This window comes from Haemaphysalis longicornis, unplaced genomic scaffold (assembly GCF_048455015.1).
Source record: "Haemaphysalis longicornis isolate Haplotype H1 unplaced genomic scaffold, Haemaphysalis longicornis Haplotype H1 scaffold_1, whole genome shotgun sequence".
Taxonomy (NCBI): Eukaryota; Metazoa; Arthropoda; class Arachnida; order Ixodida; family Ixodidae; genus Haemaphysalis; species Haemaphysalis longicornis.
In genome coordinates this window covers 284065378-284091947 of record NW_027526203.1, presented here as the reverse complement: position 1 = coordinate 284091947, position 26570 = coordinate 284065378, and the positions used below count along the sequence as shown (strand labels likewise).

General features: G+C 45.9%; 1 protein-coding gene and 1 non-coding gene across 2 annotated transcripts; both read right to left on the bottom strand.

Moving 5' to 3' along the window:
• On the bottom strand, positions 1-26570 carry LOC144146999 (uncharacterized). Its single transcript, XM_077679006.1, has 4 exons — positions 26236-26570; positions 14360-14616; positions 10458-10604; positions 1-4131 (listed from the first exon to the last, which is right to left on the bottom strand). Exons 1-4 carry the CDS (start codon positions 26285-26287, stop codon positions 3943-3945), a joined length of 645 nt encoding a protein of 214 aa, XP_077535132.1. The 5' UTR covers positions 26288-26570; the 3' UTR covers positions 1-3942.
• Positions 7571-7652, bottom strand: Trnas-cga (transfer RNA serine (anticodon CGA)). The gene has a single exon. It is a non-coding gene; the product is annotated as a tRNA-Ser (tRNA).

Sequence of the window (26570 nt, the reverse complement as noted above, 5' to 3'; positions counted from 1 at the left end):
TCTTACAGAGATGAGCGGTTAACAATTCATACAATATTAGTTACAGCCGTTTTGAATTATGTAGGATCCAGAATGCTGGCGATGGAGGCGGGAAGGTGGTTCCAGTCGTCGCAGGCCTTGGGAATGAACGAGTGAAAGTAGGGATTTGCGCGACAGTTGGGAACCCTTACCTTGTACCTGTGATCGTTAAGTGTGGAGTTGTAGGATGGACCAGAAATGAGACCCTGTTGTAGAATATGGTTAGTAAAGTAAACCTTATGAAAAAGGCTCAAGCGCGCGATTTTCCTTCTAGCAGCAAGTTCACAGAGTTAAAAGAGTTAATTGACGTGATGCTAACGGTTCGTGAGTAGTTTTTCACAGTGAATCGAGCAGCCCGGTTCTGAATGACTTCCAAAGATGAAGACAACACCACCATATCAAGGTCCCAAATCGATGATGCATATTCTAATTTAGATCTAACTAGTGTTTTATATAATAAGAGCTTTAAAGACGCAGGAACAAGAGCAAAATTACGGCGTAAGAAGCCAAGCATGCGATTAGCATTATTAGTAACATGATATGGTGATGCCATTGCAGCTAGTGTTAATGTGGATGCAAGGTACTTATAAAAAGACAGAAGATAAATGCACATTGTTAAGTTCGTAATAAAATAGGTCAGACGGGTTATACTGCTTTACGCCAGAGGAAACTCTCATTATTTTACATTTGTTAACGTTAAATTTCATCAGCCAATTATTGCACCAGTATTATTTGACAGTATTATTGGCACAGTATTAATGTAGAATTAGAGAGAGACTGAATACTCCGGGTTAGTTACTTCACGGTAAATCACGCAATCATCAGCATGCAGACCAATTGTAGAAGAAATGTTGTTAGGAAAGTCATTGATATTAATTAGAAAGAGTAAAGGACCTAACACAGAACCTTGCGGTACTCCAGATGTTACGTGTTGCAATGGCGAGCTGCAATTGTTAGCACTTACATATTGTGTTCCCTTAGACAAAAAACACTCTATCCATTTGACTAAGCTGGTGTCTATGTTAAGAACACTTAGTTTTAACAATAGACGTTGATGTGAAACTGGATCGAACGCTTTTTGAAAATCTAGAAAAATGCAATCGACAATGGCACCCCGGTATGTTATGGAAAATAAGTCCTTCGTGAAAATTAAAAGCTGCGTTTCACCTGAAAAATACTTTCTGAAACCATGCTGGCGGTTATCAAAAAATTTCTTGTCTTCAAGAAAAGTTATTAAATTGGTATGTATTGCGTGCTCAAGCAATTTGTAGGGGATGTTTGTGAGTGTAATGGGCCTATAGTTGAAAGGGTTGGAGGTACCACCTTGTTTCGGAACTGGCACCATTCTTCCCGCCTTCGAGTCGCTCGGCAACACAGAAAACTGCAAAGATTGCGAAAAAAGCTTCGACAATATTAGCGATGAGTACGTTTCGGTTAGCTTCAAGAAATGCGCAGTGATTCCATCATCAGCGGGGGAGGATATCTTTAAGTTTGCAATTATTTTCTAATGCCAAGCCAATCAACAACAAGTGCGTCCATGTGTGGAAAAGACACATTATCAATATTGAGTAACGAAGTAGAAAAGCAATTAAAAGGACAAAGGCATTTTGCAAGGCAACGCAACACTCATTCGGTGGAATCACACTACCGTCATGATCCCACAACTGGATCGTTTACTTCTTAGAACCATTCACTGTTGACCAGAATTTGCGAGGCTTAGTGCGCAGCAAAGAGGGCAAGGTTTTAGCAGAGTCCTTCAATGCTTCTCTGGTCATGAAACTCCCGGCCAAGTTTCGTACGGGGACAAAGGCCACCGCGATGGGCGCTACCGCAGATCGTAGGGCATCGGGCGGCCGCCGCTGCTCTGTAGCCAGACCGGCAGGCAGGAACGCAGTAGCAGCATGCCCGTTCGCAGCAAATTTTTTCGCCACTCACACAATGATAAGTCCATTTGAGTGGCCCACGACACGTAAAGCGAAAGCGCACTGCTGATAAAGCGGCGAGCGTCTGTTTTATCTTACTCCGTGGTCCGTTCCCTGCCAAACGCGCTCTGACCACGCCCCCGGCTGCCCTCCGATCGACAGCAGCGCCGCGGTGCGGCAGCGAACGAAGCTCTCCCATAGCGTGACGGCGAAGTTTCATGACCAGAAAGGCATTGAAGGACTCTGGTTTTAGTAAAAAAAGTCATGTTTCGCTGTAAGAAGCGCATGAGTATTCAAGGTTTACATTTCGATAGGCTGACCACCTTTCGCTGCTATCAGATAATACTGCGCTACGGTACAATCATTTCTTTTTGTTGCACAGCCGGTTAAGAGAGGTGAACCACGGAGAGCAGAAGGATGATCGGATTGTGCGGAGGGGAATAAATTTATTAATGATGGATTTAACAACATTCTGAAATGCTTTCCAGTTTTCTTCCACAGTGCGCAAAGAAAAGTCATGCAGATATGACTCAGTAAAACTTTCCATTTCCGCATTAATGAAAGCCACGTCTGCGCATTTGTAATCTCTTGTAGTTTTAGCATAAGTTGCTTGTTTTCTGGCGGTGACATCGTAAGTAAAGTGAAGAATGCTGTGATTGCTTAACCTGGGAAAATAAGGAACAGAAGAAATTTTATCAGGGGTTCTGGTAAGGGGTTGTGGTAACAAACTGGAGGAAGTAAGAGTGACCCGTGTAGGTTCCTTCACTACTTGGGTGAGGTGAAAGTCGTTACAAAGATTAAAAAAAATTTTCTTCACGTGTGTGGGAGTTAGCATGGTTGTCACCACCGATCCAAGAGATATCGGGAAAAATGGGGACAGCACGGTCCCAGTCTAAAATCACAACAGGAATGCCGCGAAAACCTAACAGGAATTCTTGTCGTACGACAGAAAAATTTGCTGTGACAACAGAAGCCCTGTTGTTACGACACACCCATCTGTTGTTACGGCACACATTTCTGTTGTAACGACAAAAGTCAATTTTCGCAACGACAAACATTCTTGTAGTTACAACAGAACTGCCATTTACGCTACTCTCCACAATGGGCAATAACAACCAAAACATGTGCAACTACCGATGGAACATCAGGATCACGACAAGACATGAATTCGGCACGACGGAACATCAAAATCAGGAGAGGAATACGAATCCCGACAAAACACCAGAGTCCCGACACGACAACGCTACGACAAGACGACAGTACTACACGCTAAAATACGACAAAACTACAGAATTGTTTTCTGTCGTCGTTTTCGACTGGGGTATGGCTTGTGTATTTAGATAGAAAGCAGGTCAATTGCTTCGAAGACTGTGATGGGTTTCTTATAAGCTAAGTTTTTGCCACATGGCCTTTATATTACCCTCCACGTTCCGAATAAACTGCCTATCCAATCCATTATGACAACAAACAGCCTTTCCTGGATCTGCACACTGGAGATTTTCCAAGATTGGAGAAGCAGCCAAGGCACCGACGTACTTTTCTCATTCGAACCCGGCGGCGGGATTCAGGTTGGCCAGCTTTGATCTGCACTGCGGTGTGTGCAGCGGTATTCAAAGGCTTGGCGAAAGCATGGATGAACTAAGGGAGACCTGTCGGGTATAAATGAGCGCGTTAACTCAGGGATTGCCATCAATTTTGGCCTAGCCACGGACCATACGTAGGCGAGCCTCGTCCACTGGCCCGCCTTCCTCATTCGTAAAGACACTTTGGCGGGACTGTACAGTTCCCGCCATACACTTCCTTCGATTGGCACACACAAAAATGCTTCGCGTATTCCCACCATTGAGCCAACCCACTGAGTGCGCGCGGAAACTGGTCAATTGTGTGTCATGCGTAAGCCCCCTGGTTAATATATATACGTTACCCCCGAGGGTGCAGTCCTGTAATAAATGTTCAGTATTACAGAGAAGCCCGCTGAACTCAGTAGATCGACGTTCCTGTTTTAGCGCAGGGTAATTTCCTTGCCGTCCAGCAGCCGATTCAGCGCTTGCTTGCCGCTGTTTTCCAGGCGTTCAGACATTGAGAAGCTTTCTCCGTTGAGTATTCTGTTAACGATGAATTTGCCGAGCCAGTTGAAGGCGAAGGAGGCCCCGGTAAACTTGGTCACTTTGATCTTCCCCTTCTCGGTAGCCTGCGGTAGAAAAGGTATGCATCTTTGAGATGAGATTGTTAGCGCCTTCCCCAGCCTTCACTGAAAATAAAAAACCCCGGGATAAAACCGCACCTCAACCGTTTTACAACCTATAGAACAAAAACAGAAAACCAGGAATTTAATTTTAATTTTGTTTCACTCGTATTTTTAATATTGAAAACATGATAGAGCCATAAGCTTCGCGGATTAACTGCCCCGCACACTATTCCTTTTAACTGTTACCGTTAGAAACTCCGCACTCTTCACGATTTATATTGTTAGGGCGCACCAAGGGGAAAAAGACATTGGTGCTTGGTAGTTTGATTAGTAAGTCAGTGTTTAGTATTGTTTATTGAAAAGAAGTTGTTGGCATCAGCAATTTCAAGACTGCAAACCGTGGGCAGTCTGAACAGTTTGTTTTTATCTGTAACAATTTTTTGTGCCTACAAATTACTGTTTCCTTTGATCACACCACCCCTAATGTAATACCCCCATTGTGAGGTCTTTAAGAGAAATAAGATAAAATGAATGAATGAATAAATGAATACAATTAAAAAAGGTAAATTGGCGTTTTAGGCTCCGATGCTACACGTGGGCTATGTGGCGTCCGCCAGGGCGGGGAACGAAACCGCGCCTTTGTACTCAGCAGCCCAACGGCTTTGCCACTGAACCTCTGCGGTGGGTCGAGGTGTATAAACACTGCATAAAATGTGCACTGTATGAACTCTAAATGAAATGCTCTGTGGACACATGATTTGGCCGCACAATCAAGAGCCCTACAGGGTCACAACTGTTTCAACTCTTTCGTAGCCCTCCACTATGACGCATCTTATAGCCCAGGTGTAACTTTGAGAAGTGAGCTCTTAGTGCGAAAGAACTTTTAACCTACCTCTGCAGCTTTCGCTGTAAATTCCAGAAGTCTATTTCGTGAAGACTATTAATGGCGGAGCTGTTGTAGCTGGCCGTAATGTATGACGCTAACACGTTAAAAATGCCAAGAAAATGCCGAGCGCTCGTGAACGCGTGTCTCGCTGCGCAGTGGCTTTAGCAAAACAAAACAAAAATTTGGCGAAAGCCCCGAGATGCACCTCGCGTTGCCTAGCAACCAACAATGCCACAACTGGCGCAACACCTGCTCCACGGAACATCGACGCGACTCCAGGAACGCCGCGCATTCGTCCTGCACGCACGCGCCCCCGCTAAACCCCATCTGTCGTCAAGCGCTACCGCGCATGTAATTGTTGGCATGAGGAACACGACAATTTCGATGCATATGACGATGACTATTACTAGCACATGAAGTGCAAAGCGACGAGAGACATGTAAATAAACAATTTTAAACTTGCACAAAAGCGTGGTGATGTGTCCTTCAGAGGGTACGAGAAAGAAATCCTGCAGCTTCGCTATGGTTCAAGCCTTGCGTGACTTAGTGCAAGCTTCGCCAGTTTTTTTTTGGATGAAGCCTCATTTATGAAAGTTCTTTAGTAAAGCCTTTTTTATGACGCTTCCAGTATCTTCCGGTTTATAACTCGCTCACCCAAAGGTTAACCCGAAGCGGAAGGAAGGGTGACGTGGGCGTTCGACGGACCTATATATACGTTAGGCCTAGCATCGCGCTTGGAGGTTTAACGTCACCCGCGGTTCGACTTACATTGAGTATGACATTGCTTGGCACGTCGTAAGGCTTAACTACAGGGTTACCTAACGTTAAGATAACACAAGGCATTATACCTGACGTTCCGGAAGGTCTAACGTCTTCATTCGGTATCTATTCTAAAAACTACTCATTGCACGTCAAGTTTCGGGTACCCGTTAGCGTCGTTAGACCACAAAGTGAAACGTTAGACTTAAAGGGACTCTGAAACACTTCCGATCAATGCTTTCCCTCTTTCCTTCACGTCTGGAAGCACTGTGAAAGCTATATTTGTCCCCAGAACGAAGCGGCACTGCGTGATTTGCTCGTCGCAGCAGCTCCGCCCTCCGTTTCTGCTTTGATTTTGTGGCGAACTTCTTTAAAGTGGCTACCGAATGCGTTTACTGCTGCAACTGAAAGGAAGCCGGCCAATACCGACTACGCTGCTGCAGTGACGTCATTCAAGTGCTCGACGAACGCCAAGACACAGAAAGAGAGAAAAATCTTCTGAGCAAGTTTCGAAGTTATCTGATAGGCATAGAGCAGCAAGTTTTGGCTGAGGTAGTTTATGGTTCCCTATTTCGAGTACTGGGTGTGTTTGTTGAGTACCTCCAGAAAGAATTTGATATTTAGAGAACAGTTTAAAAATGTGTTGCAGGGTCTCTTTAAGCCACCACACACCGCATGAACGCATCAATCAATCAAGTGATTAATTAATTATATAATAATTCAACAACCAATCCATGAATGAATAAATCATTGTATCAGTCAAGTAATTATTCAATCAATCAAGCAAGCAAACAAGAAAGCAAGCAATAAATCAATTATTGATTGATTGATCGTAGGGTTTAACGCGCCGACGCAACGCAGGCGATGAGGCGCGCCGTAGTGGAGGGCTCCGGATTAATTTTGACCTCCCGGGGATCTTTAACGTGCGCCGAAATCTCGTACACACGGGCGTTTTTGCTTTTCGCCTCCTTCAGAAAAGCGGCCGCCGCGGCCGGGAATCGAACCCGCGACCTCGTGCTCAGCAGCGCAACGCCTTAGCCACTGAGCCACCGCGGCGGGTAATAAATCAATTATTTTGAGCAAAAACCCGCCGCGGTGGCTCAGTGGCTAAGGCGTTCGCTGCTGAGCACGAGGTCGCGGGTTCGATTATCAGCCGCGGCGGCCGCTTTTCTGATGGAGGCGAAAAGCAAAAACGCCCGTGTGTACGAGATTTCGGCGCACGATAAAGATCCCCAGGTGGTCAAAATTATTCCGGAGCCCTCCACTACGGCGCGCCTCATCGCCTGCGTTGCGTCGGCGCGGTAAACCCTACGATCATTTTGAGCAAAAACACTAAAAGCGTCGATCACGACAAAGCTGTGCCTGTACACTGAATCTGTAAGGAGCAGCACATACCCGCGGTGTGTGTTGGACAGCGCTTTATAAGCAGAAATGTATGCTACTTTCACCCGACATTCCGCGGTTGGCGCAGCCAAACCGTCTGTCGCTTCTTTTAAACTTCGTCAGTGTGAAAACCTCAAAACATGAAAGACGATGGTTTGCTGATCCTCAGCTACGTGTATAAGATTTAATTAGAATGTGTTGTTATGGGGATAAGACAAAAAAGTACCAAATGAGATAGAAGGGTATATAGTACAGCATAAATTGCCACAATTTAGCATCGCAATGTAAAAACATAGTAACATATTGCAGTCTTCACCTGCTGAAAGAAACGAGAAGTCGGCACATGCGGCAAACCAATAATAGCGTTTGCCGAATTTCAGTTTCTCGGAGAAAAAAAATTCAGCCAAAAAGGGACGCAGCCGACAGGATTCGAACCTGTGCGGGGAGACCCCAATGGATTTCGAGTCCATCGCCTTAACCACTCGGCCACGACTGCACCGGCGGAGTCCGTGCTTTTTGAGATGGGCGTCTTTTCTGTGGAACGGAAGATGCAACGACGGCAGCTGATAGGTGTAACATAGGGACAAGAAGAGAGCGGAGTGGGTCAGGGAACAAACGCGTGTTAAGGACATATTCGTGGAAATTAAGAGGGAGAAATGAGTGTGGGCAGGACACGTAATGCACAGGCAAGATAACCGATGGTCATTAAGGGTAACAGAGTGGATCCCTAGAGAAGGCAAGCGTGGCAGGGGGCGGCAGAAAGTTAGATAGGCAGATGAGATGAAGAAGTCTGCAGGGATAAATTGGTCGTAGTTAGCACAGGACCAGGTTAATTGGTGATCTATGGGAGAGGCCTTTGACCCGTAGACTGGATGATGATGATGATGATGATGATGATGTTGGTGGTGGTGGTGATGATTATTAATATGGCGGTGATGATGATCACCACCAGTGGTGGTGATGAAGATTAATATGGCAGCGGCGGCAGCGGTGGCGGCGGCGGCGGCGGCGGTGGTGGTCGTAGTGGTGGTCTTTTCTGTCAGAAAAAAAGACGCTGTACCGCGTTGGCTATACCCATTGACTTCTCACTCAGTTGTTCACCACCTTGGCTATTGAGTCATCGCGGCTGCTATGCGATCTTTATAAGTTCGCTGGTACATCAATGTATGAGCGTCCTTGAAAAAATTTCCCGAGCGAACCGCTGCTCCGTGCACGCCCAAACTTTACACCAAGGTCGCATTTTGTGGTCTATTTTGTGTTAAATTTGTAACAACAAATGTGCTTACCTGCTTATTTAGAGAATAAGTAAAAACGATTTTCGCCTATGGAAAATGGCGGTCAATTTGTACATCCATGCCCTACTTGGAACGGCGGTGCCACCTGCCGAATGTAAAACGAAACGCGCGATGGCGGTTCCCGGTAGGAAGGAGCCAAATGAGAACGCAGAATATCATAAAACGATTTTCGTCTGTAGCTTGCAACGATGTTAAATAGGTGCATAAGAGTTCAAACGAGCGAGCGAGCGAGCGAGCGAGAGAGAGAGAGAGAGAGAGAGAGAGAGAGAGAGAGAGAGAGAGAGAGAGAGAGAGAGAGAGAGAGAGAGAGAGAGAGAGAGAGAGAAAAGGTTTCCCAGAATCTATGCACCGACTACTCGGCGGGAGACAGGGTGGGGGGAGATAGAAAAGGCTCTATAGATAACACGGAAGAAGGAAGAGGAGAAAAAAGTAAAGTAAAGAAAACACAAACAGCGAATAGTTTGAGTATACAGTTCGAGGAACATCACCGTAGTATTTTAAATCATTTCAATGACGCCGCTCTTGTCCAGGTATCGAAAAAACGCCACTAGTGCTTTGCTTTCATAAAATATTCCCACGGTTTATTGTTGCCAATACAGTAAACGTTGGATTTTTTTTTTGTTCATCTGCTTTCCGATCGTCTGTCGCCTGCTGTACCAGGTTACCCAGCTTTCCAAAATCTGGCTCACGCTACGTTGTTCCCGTTTTTTAGTTTGTCTTCGCTTTACATTTAATTATTCTGTACGTGCGTGTCTGTGCTTGTGACGTGCCCTTATGAGATCATTCATTGCAGATGAACAGGCTGCCTTTTCACCTGCAGTGGACGACCTCATAATAGCACGTCACAAGCACAGACACGCACTTAAACAATAAAATTGGAAGAGAGTAAGCATGAAGGAGCCATGAGCCCGATTTCTGAAAACTGGGTAACCTGGCACAGCAAACGACAGGCGATCCGAAAGCATGAACGAAAATTCAACGTTTATTGATATTGGCAACGAGGAAATGCAAGAATATGCCTTGTGATTCATATGAACTTTTCTTTTATTCCTGATAATATGCCCATTGACATAAAAAGATACAGATAGTCACCCGTCTCTTGGAGGAAGGCAAGAAGGGAGCTGTGGTGGGGTCCCCAGAGCCACCGCTCCTATGCACCTATTTGACATCATCGTAAGATAATGAGGGAAAAGGTTTTCTTGTCGCCTGCGGCCTCATTTGGCTTCTTCCTACCGTTAACCGCCATAGCGCGTTTCGTTTTGCATACAGCAGGTGGCGCCGCCGTCCCAAGTTGGGCATGAACGCACAAATGAGCCGACATTTTCCCATAGACGAAAATCGTTTTTATTTTCCAAATAAGCCTGCAAGTACCGCCGTTGCTACAAGTGTCAAACAAAATAGACCACAATATGCGACCTTCGTGCAAAGCTCGGGCGCGAATGGAGCAGCGGTTTGCTAAGGAAAAATTTTTAAAGACGCTCATCTATCGATGCAACCCCCTGTGTGTACGCATGCAAAGTCCACTAAGCTACCGCTACTTGTCGTGGCCAGTTTATCGGATGAGAATTGCGGAACAAATAGTCATTTCTTTTGTGCACGAGAAAGAATAAATAACAGCATTAGTGGCACAGAATGAACCACTTCAGCAAAAGCATCATCCAAGCCCAAGGGCCCCGCAAGAAATAGATCTCCCAAAATTAATATGGTCGCAAGTAGGCGCCCTCAAAACGGGCTATTTGTTATAACCCCATTTTACAGGGCAGTGGATCCAGTTCCTTTGTTGCTAAGTGCGCTGTCCGCATTTCGCTATGTATTGTTTTCCAAAATCTCGCTCTTACAATGGTTCAAGCCATGCAAAACTGAAAAAACTGTCACCGATAATAGTAGCCGCCTAGAAGTGCCAAAATCATCCCGTCACAGTTTCCCTTTTTTGTGATACGCACTTAACCTTCCTTGTACGCTATCCGCGCGGCCAAAGCCAGAAGCTTTTTCGCGCGGTTCATCACCTTGAATGTGGTCAGATTCGCCCTCTTCTGCTCCGTGTCCAAGAGCAGGCCGATTTCGACCGTGATGTGGTCCAGCGTGGCGGCGAGGCTGCCGCGAAGTTTGAAGAGTCTTGTGGGCCAGTACACGTACCGGCAGCTCATGCGCAGCTGCAGGCAGAGGAAAGCAATTTTCAGGGGCAGTGCTAAAGCGGGGAACTGTGCTTTGTTTACAAAGTCCTATAGGTCCACTCATCGAGAGAGAACTCGTCGAATAGGGAATCGGTAACGGGGTTACTTGTAGAAGGAAACACTAATCAAAGGCATCCGCTCGCATGAAAGACATACAAGAGGATGTACTATAATACCGTGTGCACAAAGAATTATTCGGACTCAATCGGACGTTGATGGGGGGATTATTGCTCTTTTTTTTCAGAGGTATGAAATCGCACTCTTCGTGGGACAGTATGTAGATAACTAAGTGGAACTCGAAGCTGGAATATATTTTGTGCTCATCCGGGGATGAAATTTTCGTTGTGGGTTTCAACCGGGATGGTCGTTTTTTTGTTGTTGTTTTTTTTTTTCCTTTTTGAGTCGGCACGCACAACGGCCTTGTGACCGTTACATCCCTGAATTTTGTACAGCCTCCGAACGGGTGTAAAAAATACACGATTCACCACAGGAAATACATGATTTAGGAATGCAATTCTCTGAACCATTCTACTGCGTTTCATGTTTTTGAGTACATCGCCAATAACCCCGCACGGCAGTGCAGCCTCGCGAGCTTTATTTCTCTCCTTTGCTGAACTTTGACGTTAATGCTAAGCTTCTGGTGCCCCAAGATTCGTGCTTGTTGCAAATATTCCGGCACAGAGAAATAAAACATGAAAACATGAAGAAGGACACAGAACATCGTCAAAGTGAAATAAATCAGTTGTCGGGTTATATTTACAAAGCGCTATTGTGGCATGCACATTGTCACGGTACTGGGAGTATGGGAAAAGTGTGGCTCACAAGAAAATAAATTCCCCGATTTTGGTGCTTCTTTTTTTCATTTTCGCATTGGAGTTTCACTTGTTCACGATTCGACTTGTACCTATCGCCATGTAAACTTCAGTACCATATAGAATTCATGAGGAATTGAGTACTAGGTCAGTACCCCATTACACCTCTTCAAGTTTCCTCGATATGACACCGTTGCGGTTTAGATATCGATAACACAAAATCATATCTGACTGACCCTGCCTTCCCCCTGTTAGGCACATCCTGCCAGTGTGAAGATAAACTGCTCTTACATTAACAACCTGGGTCTTCAAAAGCTACAGACAATCAGAATATCTTGATGAGGGGAGTTGAAGAAAGAAAGAAATAACCAGTACCTAATATCCGGCTACTGTTTCCTTCAGCAAAGTTATAACGTTATTGCTCCGGCAAACAGGGTCTACCTCCTGCCGCATTTTCCGGTTCGACTTCGGCGGAGATGCGCATTCGACCGATCTTCTGCGCTGTGGGTCTATTGCCAGTTTCCCTATGCGACGAAGGTTTCGTCAACCAGTTGCTTTAGACGAGTGGACCGCACGCACGTGAAGCCACTGAAAGTCTAAAGCGTAACCGTTCTCTGAATTCGTCCAAATATTTTTGGCGGTATAGATGTCACTGCGTCCGGATTTTTGTCATTGCTCCCTCATGAAAGCTTGATATAATAAATAAATAAATAAATAAATAAATAAATAAATAAATAAATAAATAAATAAATAAATAAATAAATAAATAAATAAATAAATGTCACACAGCAGGTAACAACTTTAGGATCGCATAGCGAAATCCTTCTTCAAGTGTTATGCAGTTTGCAGTAATTAACGTTCTAAATAAACATCTATCAGCAATGAAGAAATTTATTTATTTATTTATTTATTTATTTATTTATTTATTTATTTATTTATTTATTTATTTATTTATTTATTTATTTATTTATTTATTTATTTATTTATTTATTTATTTATTTATTTATTTATTTATTTATGTATTTATTTATTTATTTATTTATTTAGATTTGTTTGTTTATTTACTTATTATAAATAGGGTGGTTAAGTAAGCACGCCCACTGAGCAGTTGGCGAGGCCGTGTTAACTGCTTAGTCGAGCATATGCTGAAAGTATTCTTCAGTCATGTCGCGAGGCGGCAGAGAGCACGGCATGAATTAAGCAGTAGCCGACTAAACTGAGCAGAAGCGGAACGACACGACGATCGCCCTCTTGCAGCTACGTTGATCAAGAGCGCTACATTGGGGTTAATTAGTGTGCCACAAAATAACAAATTGCAGAGTAAGACAGGTGAATGCACACAAAAATACTATTTTCGTATGTCCCCTCTGTATTGCATCATTTTGCGGCGCTGAAATTACCACAGGACATGGCAATGTATGTGCATATAAAGCGCCTCGTGCCTATTTAGTGCAGGAAAAAGTGCTGCGGACTTTCAGTGGATGTATAGCTTAATTGGCGGTAAATTTCCGCAGAAATTATTTAGCCCTTATTCAAGCAAAATTAATCCAACCTTACAACAAACACGCAACAGAACAACTAAAGGAACACATAATAGCTTTTCATATGCGGGAGCCGAGTACGCAACAACTGCTCACTTTTCACGCTTTTTTTTTATGTCTGAGGAAAAGGGGGGGCGGTTTTTTCTTCTTTTTTATGTCATCACGCACAACTTCGTTGCCATAACCGCATACTTCCTCAAAAGAATAGGCAAAAAGACCCGCTTCAGGGGTGCCCTTTTCTGTTTTTTAAACGAATGTAAATAGGCTCTGTAATTTGCTGACCGGTAAAATGGATGAAGGAAGTTGTACCTGCAACCAGCTCATGCCTCCCCCATACTAGCAGAGGAAAAATTAGGTGCTACGGTCAAGATAGAGTTCGGGGTTCTCCCCCGCCTTAGTTCTCACATGAGCTGATTCCGAGTGATGTTCGCGTATTCACAAGCAACAGAAAATTGTCCTGAGACATAATTTCGCGGTCACCCGTAACCTGAAGGAACACATATACTCTAAGGCTGCACCATGATTCAGCTTCTCCGCAATGCCCTGCAGTGGCCAATTCATAGTGCGAACAAAGAAAATTCGGGAAATGAGAGTAACGTGCATACATTTGGCCCCAAAATGTGATATGTGCTGTTGCATTGCACAATGCAGAACGTCATGCTTGCATTGCGTGATGCCACAGCACCGAGCCAACTTTTGGGTCAAATCGTAAGCTCGACTTCACCATTCGCCGAAATGTCATTGTTGGATGCATCAATTCGCCAATCGCATGCATTTCGGTGAAGGTGAACCGAAGGATTGCCTTAAAGTGGACCGGTCCAGGAGAGGGCGCGATATATACTGTCAGTAACTGTTTCCGGGAGGGCATGAAAATGCTGTCACACTATCATTGGCTGACACGTACTGTGTCTAGGGTCAATATTTTGAGAGGACATAGTTTGAGGCTGACCCATCAGCGATAGGTTACTTCACCACCAACAAAATAAATTCAGGCACCCATACTTTCAATGGGCGTGTACGTAAACCACCAAAATGGTCCCGCGCTGTTTGTTATTGAAATATTTACATCCACCGCCAACAAAAATGCTACACAAGCCCCCTTAGGTCTTCCCCTGGTTATCAGCTTGTGACGGCGATCGATATTTTTTACCAAAGGTTACATTGGGAGGATTTTCACGCACGTTGAACTTTTGTCTGTTTTAGGCTTGGCGTAAGTGACTTGGAACACCCTGTATGAACCTATGTAAAGAGAGGACTGACTCAATGTCATGCAATAAAGAAATAAACGTTCTATACTACGCTGATCGGCATCCGGCTTTGTTTCGTTCGTGTTCCTTATTTATAACTGCCTGCCTGCATGAGACTGGCATGAGCAACTCACGTTTTCTGCCCGCAGTTTGCCTGTGATTGTTGCAGACTGCAGTCCAAACAAGGTTATGAGGACATCACCCTCGCGAGAGAGAGAATCAAGGCCATAAATGGTGACGTTCTCCACGTAGCCCTTTCCGTTGCCCAGGTCCACGTGCCTAAATGTCACAGGGTTGATCTCCCTCTGTATGAAGTCGCTCTCCTTCGCCTGCTTCAGAAGGCCATCGATGATCTCGTTCCCATTGGCGGTGAACTGTCCGGTAGCGTCTTCTGCGTTCAGAAATGCGAAAACAAAAAAAAAGGAACTGTCATGAAGTTTGGCAAGATTCATGTCAAGATTTAAAGCGTTTAAGGGTAGCCTAAGTACAGCAGACTCTCTTTTTAGCTCGATTGGATAATCGTTGGGTTCGTTCACGCAATTTCGATAACAATTCTTAGCATTAGCACAATGTAAACAACGTGGGCACAGAGTTCACTGTTTGATACAAATCCACATCATAATGACCACCACCATCAACAACAACAACAACAGCCTACCTAGATCCACTGCAGGACGAAGGCTTCTCCCATCGACCTCCACCCGCTTGTGTCCTGGGCTGCCCCAGTCCATTCTTGGCATCGGAATTTTCTTATTTGGTCTCTCCATCGAGTTAATGGCCTTCCTTTTATTCTAGTCCCGTCTCTCTCCGTCCATTCTGTTACCCTCGTGGTCCACCTGTTGTCGGTTCGCCTCACTACATGGTCAGCTCGAGTCCATCTCTTTTTCCTAATTGTAACTATGGTATTTTCTACTCGAGTATTCTCCCTGAACCAGGATGCTCGTTTCCTGTCCCCAAGTGTTACTCCTATAATTTGCACATGCGCCGATGCTGGTAGGCGTTCGTTTATTCCCAGGCGCAGGCAAAAAGCTACCGAACGGTTTAAGTAATACTGCTCATTAATAAGTCGCCAGTATGAAATCAAACATTTAAACTCCAAAAAACGACGTTAGCTAATAGTTTTTCTCTTTTTAACAGTGATATTTGCAAACAACTTGCGGTGTTTACATAGTAATGCCATAATACCTTGTTTTCTATTGGAGGCTGCGCACCGCTATAGACCTATTGAAGATTTTCTGGAGTTCTCGGACAATTCATTCGAATAGCGCAACGCACTAAATCTGGAAACCGTTTGATAGGACTTTTTAATATCAATGCTTGTTAAACGACAGTTTGTTTGCATTTTAAGCAATATTTGAATCATATGGTTATTCGAACGTGGATTTTCCAACAAAAATTACTTCTGCCTCTCTAGCAACCTTTGACCTCTGCCAGGTTGATTTTTTCTTAAGACAACACGAAAGTAGGACTCCCGATGTGGCATCTTGGCGACCACCTCTACTGACAAGTACACCTGATTAACGTGTTCAAAACTAACACTGGAGATTTAAAACGTGTTCCTAACGAAATATTAAAAAGTGTTCTTGCCTCTTTTCGGGTCATAACTGATCAACAGTTGCCGAATAAAGCGATGCAAACTACGCTTACCATCATTTTCATCCTGTTTCATGTCTTTTCATGTTTTCCCCTCAAGCCACTAGTAAACTATGCAAGATTAAGAGAACCCTGTATATCAAGAAACTTTATAAAGAAATGAAGCATAGAAATCATCTATTGCCCGTGTTTTCAAACAGGAGAAAATAAAGTAACCATGAGACATTTAGAGCGGTGTGAAATAAGTAAATTAGAGTGTTAAAACACTCGTAAAATAAACATGCAAAAAAGAATTTTGTATTGTATGACGTATTTCCTAGGTACGTTACAAAACTTTTTAAGTATTATGTCATAAATGGGACACTAAAGAAGAGGGCGTCGAGACAAACTGTTTAATTTTAAAGAAACGGGTTCTCCGACGCAGAAGTTCTAAATGCCTTCAATATTTACTTTATTTCTGCGGGATTTCTTAGATAGGACAAACATCGCACAAAAAGCACATATATAGAACAAGTTGTCTGTCCACAGATTTCATGCGCGCAACTGACCAGTTTGAAGTAGAAAATGTAATTTATCTTTAAAAGAGGGTTACTTTTTGATAAGTAATGGCAGCCGAAAAACTGCTCTCAACGAGGTAGTATACTTTTTTCCTTCCACATATTTACTTCTTGGGGAAAATCACCGGCTACGCAAGACGACATGCGGTCGAGAATTGAAAAAAGTCCAAAGACTGCAAAGCACTTCTTGTGAGTTGATCATGTTTCAAACTTTAATGTACAACAGAACGCTTGAACCTTTCTACTGTTTTTCACTCAATTACTTTGCTTTCTTTGCGCCATCGTTTCGCTGCTACACCGGATGGTGAATTTTCTGCTGAACACAACATGTAATTCAAATGATTAATAAGAAGTTGACTAGGGCTGGCCATGTAGTGAGACGCAATGACAACCGCTGGACCATCAGGTAACAGCGTGGATGCGGAGAGGCGGGTCTAGAAGAAGGGGAAGGTCAATGATTTGATATAGAGACGAAATAGTGAAATTCAGGGGAAAAGAGCGGCTCGAACAGCGTAGGACGCGGGAGAGGCTGGATATCAATGGGAGAGGCCGTCGTCCAGCAGTGATAATGATGATGATGATGACGACGACGATGACAACGCCGATGACGACGACGTTGATGATGATGACGAAAAGAAGAAGAAGAAGAAGAAGAAGATGTTATTTCGCACCACCACCACCACCTCATCTGGCACTGCCCCAAGTTTTCTCGCTTTCGTACATTCACTCCCCCTGACCAAAACACCTCAACTTGCATCGACCCAACATCCCTCTCACACGACACACTCTTCCAAATCATTATTTATGCCACAAAAAGCGCCCTAGTACGACCAATTTAGCAGTGGTCTGCATGACTTCTGAAGAGATCCCTTGAAGACGACGTCATAAGGACTGTGCTCCTCCCTCCCCATTCCCTTCCTCTCCCCCCTCTGGCCTATGGCCTTCCTTTGTAATAAAAGTTAACATACAACTACAAGTAGAGTAAGCGCTTTCTAATCTACGTGCCGTTTTGAATCCAAGCCCATGTGTCGTACTGTGTAATGCTTTATTGCTCGCAAGGTGAAACACCAACAAGCCTTCTTTGCCGCGTTGTGTTGTTAAAATAACGGTAATCTGTTCGTGTCCCCATGTGCTTCTGAAACGTTGTACAAGTGCAGCAAGTGGTTCTTCAGAAGGGTGGCTCAATCCCGTATTTAAGCAATTTTACACCAACCTCTGTACTGTGAGAAAAAAGGTGTGTATGTTATTACAAAAAACCATTACTGATTTCTTACCCCACAAACTATATTACTAAACTAACACTACTGTTTTTATAGAAACAAATCTGCAGAAACGTCTCTCGTGTAAAATAGAGCAAAAACAACTGCTTACAACTTAGTAAAAAAAATTCCGTGGGGCTATTTCTTGACTTTACCTTGTTGCTGGTTGTGTTTGGCATTATGTATTTTTTTAACACTCCTTTGTTGTGGAATTTGAGATGCCGCAGTGGAATCTTTTAGAGATACCTCACGAATAGCAAGCCCTAAACGGGGTAATTTTCTGAACAGGATACATGAAACACGAAGTCCCACAAGGGTGCATTCTCGGACGATCACAACTGGTCGCCATAATATAGTAGTACATGGCAATGGCGCCAAAGCTTTTTTTCGCTCCGAAGTAAATATGTATGACGTGCTTAGGCAGACTAACAGTTAGTTAGAACGTTTAAGCTCGTGTCGAAATGCAAATAGGCTTCAACTAAATGTAATCAAAACATTGTCAAAACTGCTTTTAAGGTCAAAGGGAATATCAACCCCATTGTACTACATTTTACATTACCGGGCAATGAATAAAAACTACATCTTCCGTTAGATATCTTCAAGTTGTGTTCGGGAGAGTGTGTTGGGTTTAGCCGTTTTTATTGCTACTCGTAAGGGGGACTCACCAGTTGAACATTTCTATGGGACTTCCTGCTTCATGACCCACGAATTTAAAAACCATCTTGCACAAATACGAAAAGCTTTACATATAAATATCAAGGTTCACAACGGCCTAGTTTTCTTATTGTAGAGGTATGTCACTTCTGTACTGAAATAAAAAAATAATAAAACTCTTGCTTGCTAGACAGCTAGCGCCGTCTAGTGAAAATAGGATAAACCAAAATGTGTTTCTTCTTTATTTTTACCTCACTAAAGGAGTGATGCATTTCTAAAAGAAGCAAACTAGGTCGTTAGGAACATTTCTATGCATTTGTAAAACCTTTCGTATCGGAACAGAATGCTTTTTAAGCCCACGGTCCATAAATTAAGTTCCGTAGGAATTTGATCAGGTGAGTCTCCTTAAAATAGGCCTTTCTACGCTAGAGGCATGAGCTAAAGGCTGCGGTATTATTTTCCGCTAAGCTTAAAATGCGTTATCTGTCGCCGTCTCATACACTTCCATTTAAAATACAAATAATTGCTGCGTTCCACCCCAACATGAACAAATTTCTGCTGCCTGCTTCGAAATCGACCATCACGTGGAACAGGCAATATTCACCACATCTGTAGCATTAAACCACACAGCTCCAAATGTACACTCTTGAACAGAACAAAACTCCAGACTTGTAAACTATTCCTTAAAATGTGGCGATTTCAAACGAATCGCTTATTTGGAATTGCATAACATTTTCTGTCGCCTCTTCACAGCCTACGTCTCCATATTGCGCAAGGAGCGAAAAATATGGAAACATAAGCTTTTGTTCCGAGACATGCTATGAGAAACCAGCGCACGACCACAAGCTCAGCGCATGATAGATTACGGGGCAATGTGCCTGGGTCATGACAGCCATGCTCCTAGCGCTCGCAGGGAACGATTAAGAAGACGAGCACAGGCCACCACCGCTTTGTTGGCCTGTGCTCCTACTTTCGTCAGTTTATACAGGACTTTGGACTATCGCCCGCGCCCTCAGCGCGCTCCTTCGCAAAAACACGACTTTTCATTGGGGCCCCGAACAAGATGGAGCATTCTGAATGTTAGTTTCACTGCTCACCGCATCTCCTATTCTGGGGAACTTTTACCCGTCGGCCCCAAAATAGAGGTCGACACATACGCCACCGGCCATGGCATAGGTGCTGTTCTGGCACAACAACAAAATGGTTGAGAGCGCGTTGCTGCATACGCGAGTCGCCTGCTGTCCGCACCCGAGCAAAATTACTCGGTCGCAGAGCGCGAGCGTCTTGCCTTGGTGTGGGCAGTTGCCAAATTCCTCGCCTAACTCTACGGTCGACCCTTCTCTGTTGTGACAGATCACCATGAAATATATACTAGCTTTCCTCGCTAAAAACCCGTCCAGACTACTTGGCCGCTTGGATATAACCCTTCAAGAATACAAATTCTCAGTCACGTACAAGTCTGGTCGTCTCCCTCAAGATGCCAACTAATGGCGAAATCCATTGAGCGAACAGGTGCAGCGGCGTCGTACACTGAGGAGTAGGGGGCAGAACACTTGGGAGCACATGGGAGCAGGGCCACTCCACCTTCCAATAGAATACAGCACGCACCCGGAGAGCAGGTGGGAGAGGTAAAAACGACGAGTGAGGAGGCCTTTCAGCGATCTCACCACGCTCGGAAGCTGAACGACCTACCTCCACGATGAGTAGCTTGACACCGTCTTTCTAACATGTGCCTTCACCTTCGACCTTTGTTCGGCCATCGTAAACATGTGGTGGTGGTGGTGGTGGTCCCAGTGAAATGGCGCGTACCCACTCAGGGAAATTGGCCAGGAAATGGGCGCTTACCGAAAGAAATTAGGTAATTTTTGTAGGGAAAGAAAAATATTTAAATATTAGGATGTAATAGTAGTAGATCAGTAGAGAAAGAAAAGTAAGGAGATTAGAGAAAGAAAGAAAAAAAAGGTAAAAACTGTGGTGAAACGCTGCTGCATACACTTCGTCGTCGTCGTCGTCGTCGCTGCTGCTGCTGCTGCTGCTGCTGCTGCTGCTGCTGCTTGAACTTGACTCTGAAGTTGAGCTCCAGCAGCTATCGCTGCTGTCGTTCTCTAGTTCGTCAAGCACGTCGGCAAGGCGACGACGCTTTGCTGCCTCCGTCCCTAGTGCATCTAACGACAGGCAAGGGGAACGCTGACTGCCAGAACCTACCGCAAGGACGTCAAAATCGCTGGAGCCCGAGCACCAAACACGCTTGGCTGTCACCATTGCCTCAGTACCACCGCGTTCGCCGGGCCGACTCGCAGGAGCGTAAAAACACACACACGAAAAGTCATGTGACTTCCTTCGTACTGTGCTCACTCCGCTTTACAGTCGGGGCAGATCGGACTGCTACCGGCTGCTCTCGGCGCCGCGAAGTGATCTCGCTCTACCACTGGATGACAGTGCTCCTGCTCCTGTTCGACCACTAAAACGCACCGGCTCAGAAAAGAGCACTTTCAGAGTGATTTTCCGTGCTCCTGCTCTCCCAATGGAATTCGCCATATCTTTATCGCAACCCCGCCGATCTACCTGATACGTCTACGGACGACTCCGACGGGTTCGTCTTGGCAATATCCGATTTACTTCCCATTGGGGAAGTCAAAGTTGTAATTCATTGTTGCGGCAAATACTTGAAAGACTTGAGTCTGCAACTGCCGATCCTTCACTTCACGCCTCCTTGCTCCAGAATGGTGTGCTCTACCGCCGTAACCTTCGCCCTGATGGCCCAGCATTGCACCTTGTTGTTCCAGAGCACATGTGGTTGTTAGTACTACAACAACTCCATGACGTATACCCAGAGCTGGCCACCTCGGCTTAAAGCGCTGGACACATGTACGACTGGTACACGCGATTCGCATGCGACTGATCGTTACGATTGATCGTTAGGACCCGTTTTGGCGTCGATCGCTGGTCGGAGGAGGCTCACGACGTGCGTCTGGCAAGCCAGATGCAGTCGTGCCATCGTTGCAATCGTCGTGAGGCCACAGCCAATGAGAGGCCGCTGAGCACCAACCCCCCGCAACCGGCGTGCGTTGCTCTGGTCGGCTCGGGTGTTGGAAAGTTTAGGCTTAGCATCCTGGCGGATATTTGATTGCCGCTATCTGTGTAACTGCGAATGACAATCCGTAACACAACTTTTCACCACACTATCATCCCTTTTCTCGCATAAGCTACTTCTTTTTAGCGATCAGATTGATTCAGAAGAGCAGCGACAAGCGCGGTTGCTACCGTGGTCTGCGCCGGTTCGAGTGTGCCGAGCTGGCAGGCGCGACCGGCGTGTGCGCGGACTGTTTCCGAAGGCAGAAAACACTTCGCGATTGCCTGTTTTATCAATTTCTTGCGAACAAACGCGCGGAATCTCCAAATTCAGCTCAGCGATCGTCGTAGTTGAACATCTGCGTAGCCTGTTTCGATGTTTCCGCGACCGGTCGGCGCACCGTCTGCCGCGCGATCTGATCGCCGCTTTTAAAATAAGCCCTGATAACAATCCCAAGCACAATCTTTCACCACACTAACACCTACTTTCTCGCATGTGGAACTTTTTAGCGATCAGATTGATTCAGAAGAGCAGCGACAAGCGCGGTTGCTACCGTGGTCTGCGCCGGTTCGAGCCGCTGAGTGTGCCGAGCTGGCAGGCGCGACCGGCGTGTGCGCGGACTGTTTCCGAAGGCAGAAAACACTTCGCGATTGCCTGCTTTATCAATTTCTTGCGAACAAACGCGCGGAATCTACAAATTCAGCTCAGCGGTCGTCGTAGTTGAACATCTGCGTAGCCTGTTTCGATGCTTCCGCGCAGGTATTGCCATCTCTCGACCGGTCGGCGCACCGCCCGCCGCGCGCCGCGGGGGTCGGTCAGCGTATACGCTTGCATCGCGGCAGATATCTGATCGACGCTTTTAAAATAAGCCCTGATAACAATCCCAAGCACAATTTTTCACCACACTAACACCTACTTTCTCGCATGTGGAACTTCTTTTTAACAATCAGATTGATTCAGAAGAGCAGCGTCAAGCGGTTGCTACCGTGGTCTGCGCCGGTTCGAGCCGCTGAGTGTGCCGAGCTGGCAGGCGCGGCCGGCGTGTGCGCGGACTGTTTGCGAAGGCAGAAAACGCTTCACGATTGCCTTCTTCATCCATTTCTTGTGAATAAATAAGGGGAATCTACAAATTCAGCTTAGCGATCGTCGTAGTTGACCATAGAGCAAAAACAGTGGGCGGAGCGACGCCGACGACGCATCGTACACGCGCATCGGGTCATGTGTCTCAAATTCACGTGTACGACAAGTCGTGGCAACAGTCGTAACGATCCGTCGCATGCGAATCGCGTGTACAAATCGTGCATGTGTCCAGCGCTTAACTCGCACCCATAACCGCGCACACCGTCGCTTCTACTAGCCTGGTCTCTACATGTCCGTGCGGCGCTGTGCAAAGCATGCGGCTCTTGCCAACGGCGCAAAACTCCACCAGCACTGCCATCCGGTCGACATCAACCGGTAGACGCCCCCGCTGAACCATTCCATCGGGTCGGCGACGACTTACTCGGCCCTTTTCCTGAATCTACACCAGGAAACAAATGGGTCGCAGTTGCTACGCACTATACATCACGTTTCGGCATTACTCGCGCCATTCCAACAAACTGTGGGACTGAAGTCGCAAATTTCCTCCTCCGTGATGTCATCTTTCAGCACAGCACCCCTCGACAACTTCTTGCCGACCGAGGTCGGTACTTCCTCTCCCGAGTTGTCAACGGCATACTCCTCTCTATCTCCACTACCCCCATGATTTGGACCGCCTACCACCCTGAAATGAATTGTCTCACGGGACGTCTTGACCGAACACTCGTGGACATACCCTCGATGTTCGTGTTAGTTGGCAACCGAGATTGGGACCCTGCGTTACCCTGCGTCATCTCTGCCTACAACTCTTCCCGCCATGACACAGCTGGATTCTCGACCCTTTTTATCTTCTTTACGGACACGAGCCGACGTTACCAATCGACACTTTGCTTCCTACCTGCACAGCTGCAACAGAATACGCCAACGAAGCTGTCACAAGGGCCCAACTCGCACGGCAAATCACCCCTGTTAAACTATCAGCGTCACAGACGTTAGAGAAGTCCCGTTACCATAGCTGCCACAGGATCGTTAGCGATTCCTCTGGAACACTCACTTTGTTATGGTCCCCCACTCGTCGCCAGGGACTGTCTCAGAAACTTCGTTCATGTTACACCGGCCCGTACCGTGTGTTGCGCCAGGTCACAGGCGTGCCCTACGAGATTGCCCCAGCACACCCATCGGATCCCCCAAGTCGCCGTCCAACAGACCTCGTTCCCGTCGCAAGGATTAAGCCCTTCCACCCGCCCACTCTTCTTCCTACTCTCTAGCACCGTGACTGTGCTTTTCTTCCCTGGGGGGTTATGTGTCGAGACAAGCTAAGAGAAAGCAGCGCACGACCACAAGCTCAGCGCATGCAAGATTACGGGGCTATGTGCCTGGGCCATGCCAGCCATGCTCCTAGCGCTCGCAGCGAACGATGAAGAAGACGAGGTTCGCTCTCGTTTTAACCGCGGCCGGCTTTCCTGACTCGTCATGACTCCTCCTGCTCACCTATTGTAAATGCGTGGAAATACACCAACGTTTTTGCATCTTCCTCGTAACACTTCTCACGCAGATTTCTTGGGGGAAAAGTTTCCCGAAAGAGTTGATAGCGTGAGCCTCGCCTTATGCTTAACCCAGATACAGTCGTAAAACAATGGTTACGATTTATTTAGTGAGCCTTTTAGCAGCCCTTTCGTTACGCCAGACATATGTTCACGGCTCCTTCGAGGTTGTTTGAAAGTGACACTGAATACCGTCGAAATATTAAAGCGAAGCGTTATTGTCCTCACTGATGCCGTTGTAGCCAATAAGCCCCGCAGTACATCCAACTTTCTCTGACGATGATGATGAATGATCGTGGGTGAAGTGAAACAAAAAAAAAACACTTGTCGTCCCCGGAATCGAACCTGGGTGCCTCTCACCCTGCAGGAAAGCCAACTTTCTCTGACGATGATGATGAATGATCGTGGGTGAAGTGAAACAAAAACGCCTCCCGTCGCCGGAATCGAACCTGTGTCCCTGACGTTATGAAGCCGGCGTCTATCCGATTGCTCCATTTCGACACGGTCGAAGCGAGCGCCAAAAAGCAGGTACCCATTCGCACCGTACTCCCCAAACCCGAACGTTAAGCCTACGGAGTGCACACCCGAAAGTTGCTGTGGGTATTCTAGAAAAGTGGTGCGTACCTCTAGAGTAGGTCTTATACTTGCAGTGTGGGGTAGGTCAACCAAAGTATCCATCACGAGAAAGCTTCGTGTTCAACCACCGTCGCGTTAGAGGGAGGGGTGCATGATTTTTGTTTAATCCTTTCTGTGCGATGGTTTCTTTTTATTTTCTTCATCTTGACCTCTATGTTTGCGACGTGAGTTGCGATGAAAAACCGTCGCTCAGCCGACAAGATGGTGTTTATAAGCTCAGGAGCAAGTGTAAAAGTCTGGACTTAACAAAAGTCGATAATAGCCTTGAATTATGTTGATATGTGTGTCAAAGCGACTGAAATACTATGAAATAGAATTGAAAAGTAGTGTGTCCCCACTGTCGTAGTCCGTGTGGTGGCTGGAAGGGTGCCTGGTACTTGCTCCGACTTCGAGCTTTAGAAATGAACTAAGCCTTCACACACGAAATATGATAATGAAGTGATATACACGTTGAACTACAAAATGACGTCGCAACTAAAAATTTATTCCGCTTCACTAGAGTTTACTTGGAATGGAACTTAGCATTTCATTAAAGAATTTGTTGGTTTCCACGAACATGAAAACTCTGTCTTGTGGCATCTCGGTTTGCCTTAAAGAAACTAAACAGTTTTAAAAATCAAGAGTTAGTTCTTGCCATGCATAACAAGCGAAAGGTGATATCGAACATTTTAAGAAATATATTTCTAGAAATGGGAGTTTCAGGTCTCTTTTAAAATAAATAAGTAAGTCCGGTTTTCTTCAAAGCATTGGCACACTATGCCACGTCACCGGTTTAAAGCAAAGTTTATGGAGATTACGACCTGCCATACTGCACAGAGAGCGAGAACCATGGTCGCACTAGCACTGTTGCAAACGTTTCTGTAATGCAGTAATGCAAGTGTAATATAGACGGCGAAGAAAGATACGTAAACCGGCGGAGCGCTATAGCTCGACGGGGCGCCCCCGCGCACAGCGTATACCTTGCCCCTCGAAATGAAACACCCCCGGCGAGAAGGAGCTCGCGCACAAACAAGAGTGGGACTGCAGCAGTACGCCGTAGTTCCCCTCCCCGATATGATTCATAAAAGCCGACGCCGAAGCCGCCCCGAGCGGAGTGCGTCTCTTTCTTCTCCTACTGTATACCACAAGGATCCCCAGCACTCGGAGCGGATGTGCAGTTCAAGTTCTCTAATTTCTATAGTATGAACAGGAGAGGACTCTCAGGTAAAGTTCAAAAAGCTTTTGAGTGTGCATACGCCCCTAGTAATACATTTACATGTAGTACCGACGCCCACCCCGGAGGTTGAAACGTCTGGAGGGGAAGACCCTTATCGAACGCTTTTATTGGTGATGTTTTGTAGCACCAATCCGGTTTATCGGACGCCTTGTGGAGTAGTGGAGCTCAGAGTCAAAATGGAAACCCCGGAACGCCCCCGATTCATGCACATAAATGTCTCTCACACAAAACGTAGAGTGAAAAATGTAGCGAAAGCCAACTTTGTCGAAACCTTGCGTTATACATTGGCTACAAGCCTGCACATGCACGAACGTCGAATGATGAGGCATCTGTAATGCGACTGCGCTCGTTGCATAGTTTGTGCACCCCCCAGTGGAATATGCACCCGAAAAAAATCTTACCTGTTGCAAGCGACGAGACAGCAGCAAGAAGAAGCAAGAGCAAAAGCAACATAGTGTGTGCGACGAGGCCTGTGTTCTCGGACGATACTGCGCCGAAGTCAGAGGAAGGTCCTCCCCCAAGAAGCAAGGTGTTGACGCTTTCCCAGCTTCCGTTTCCCGGACGTCGTTACAGGATGTCCCGCGCTGGGTCGAAAGTTGAGGCAAACGTTTCGTAATTGCGGCACGCACGGGCTATTGTGTTTTCTCGTGTTTTCCCCGACCAGCTGCCCTCGAAGAAAGCTGACGCCGGTCGCTTCGAGACGCCAAGGGCATCGCAGTCGACGCGGTCCGTTGCT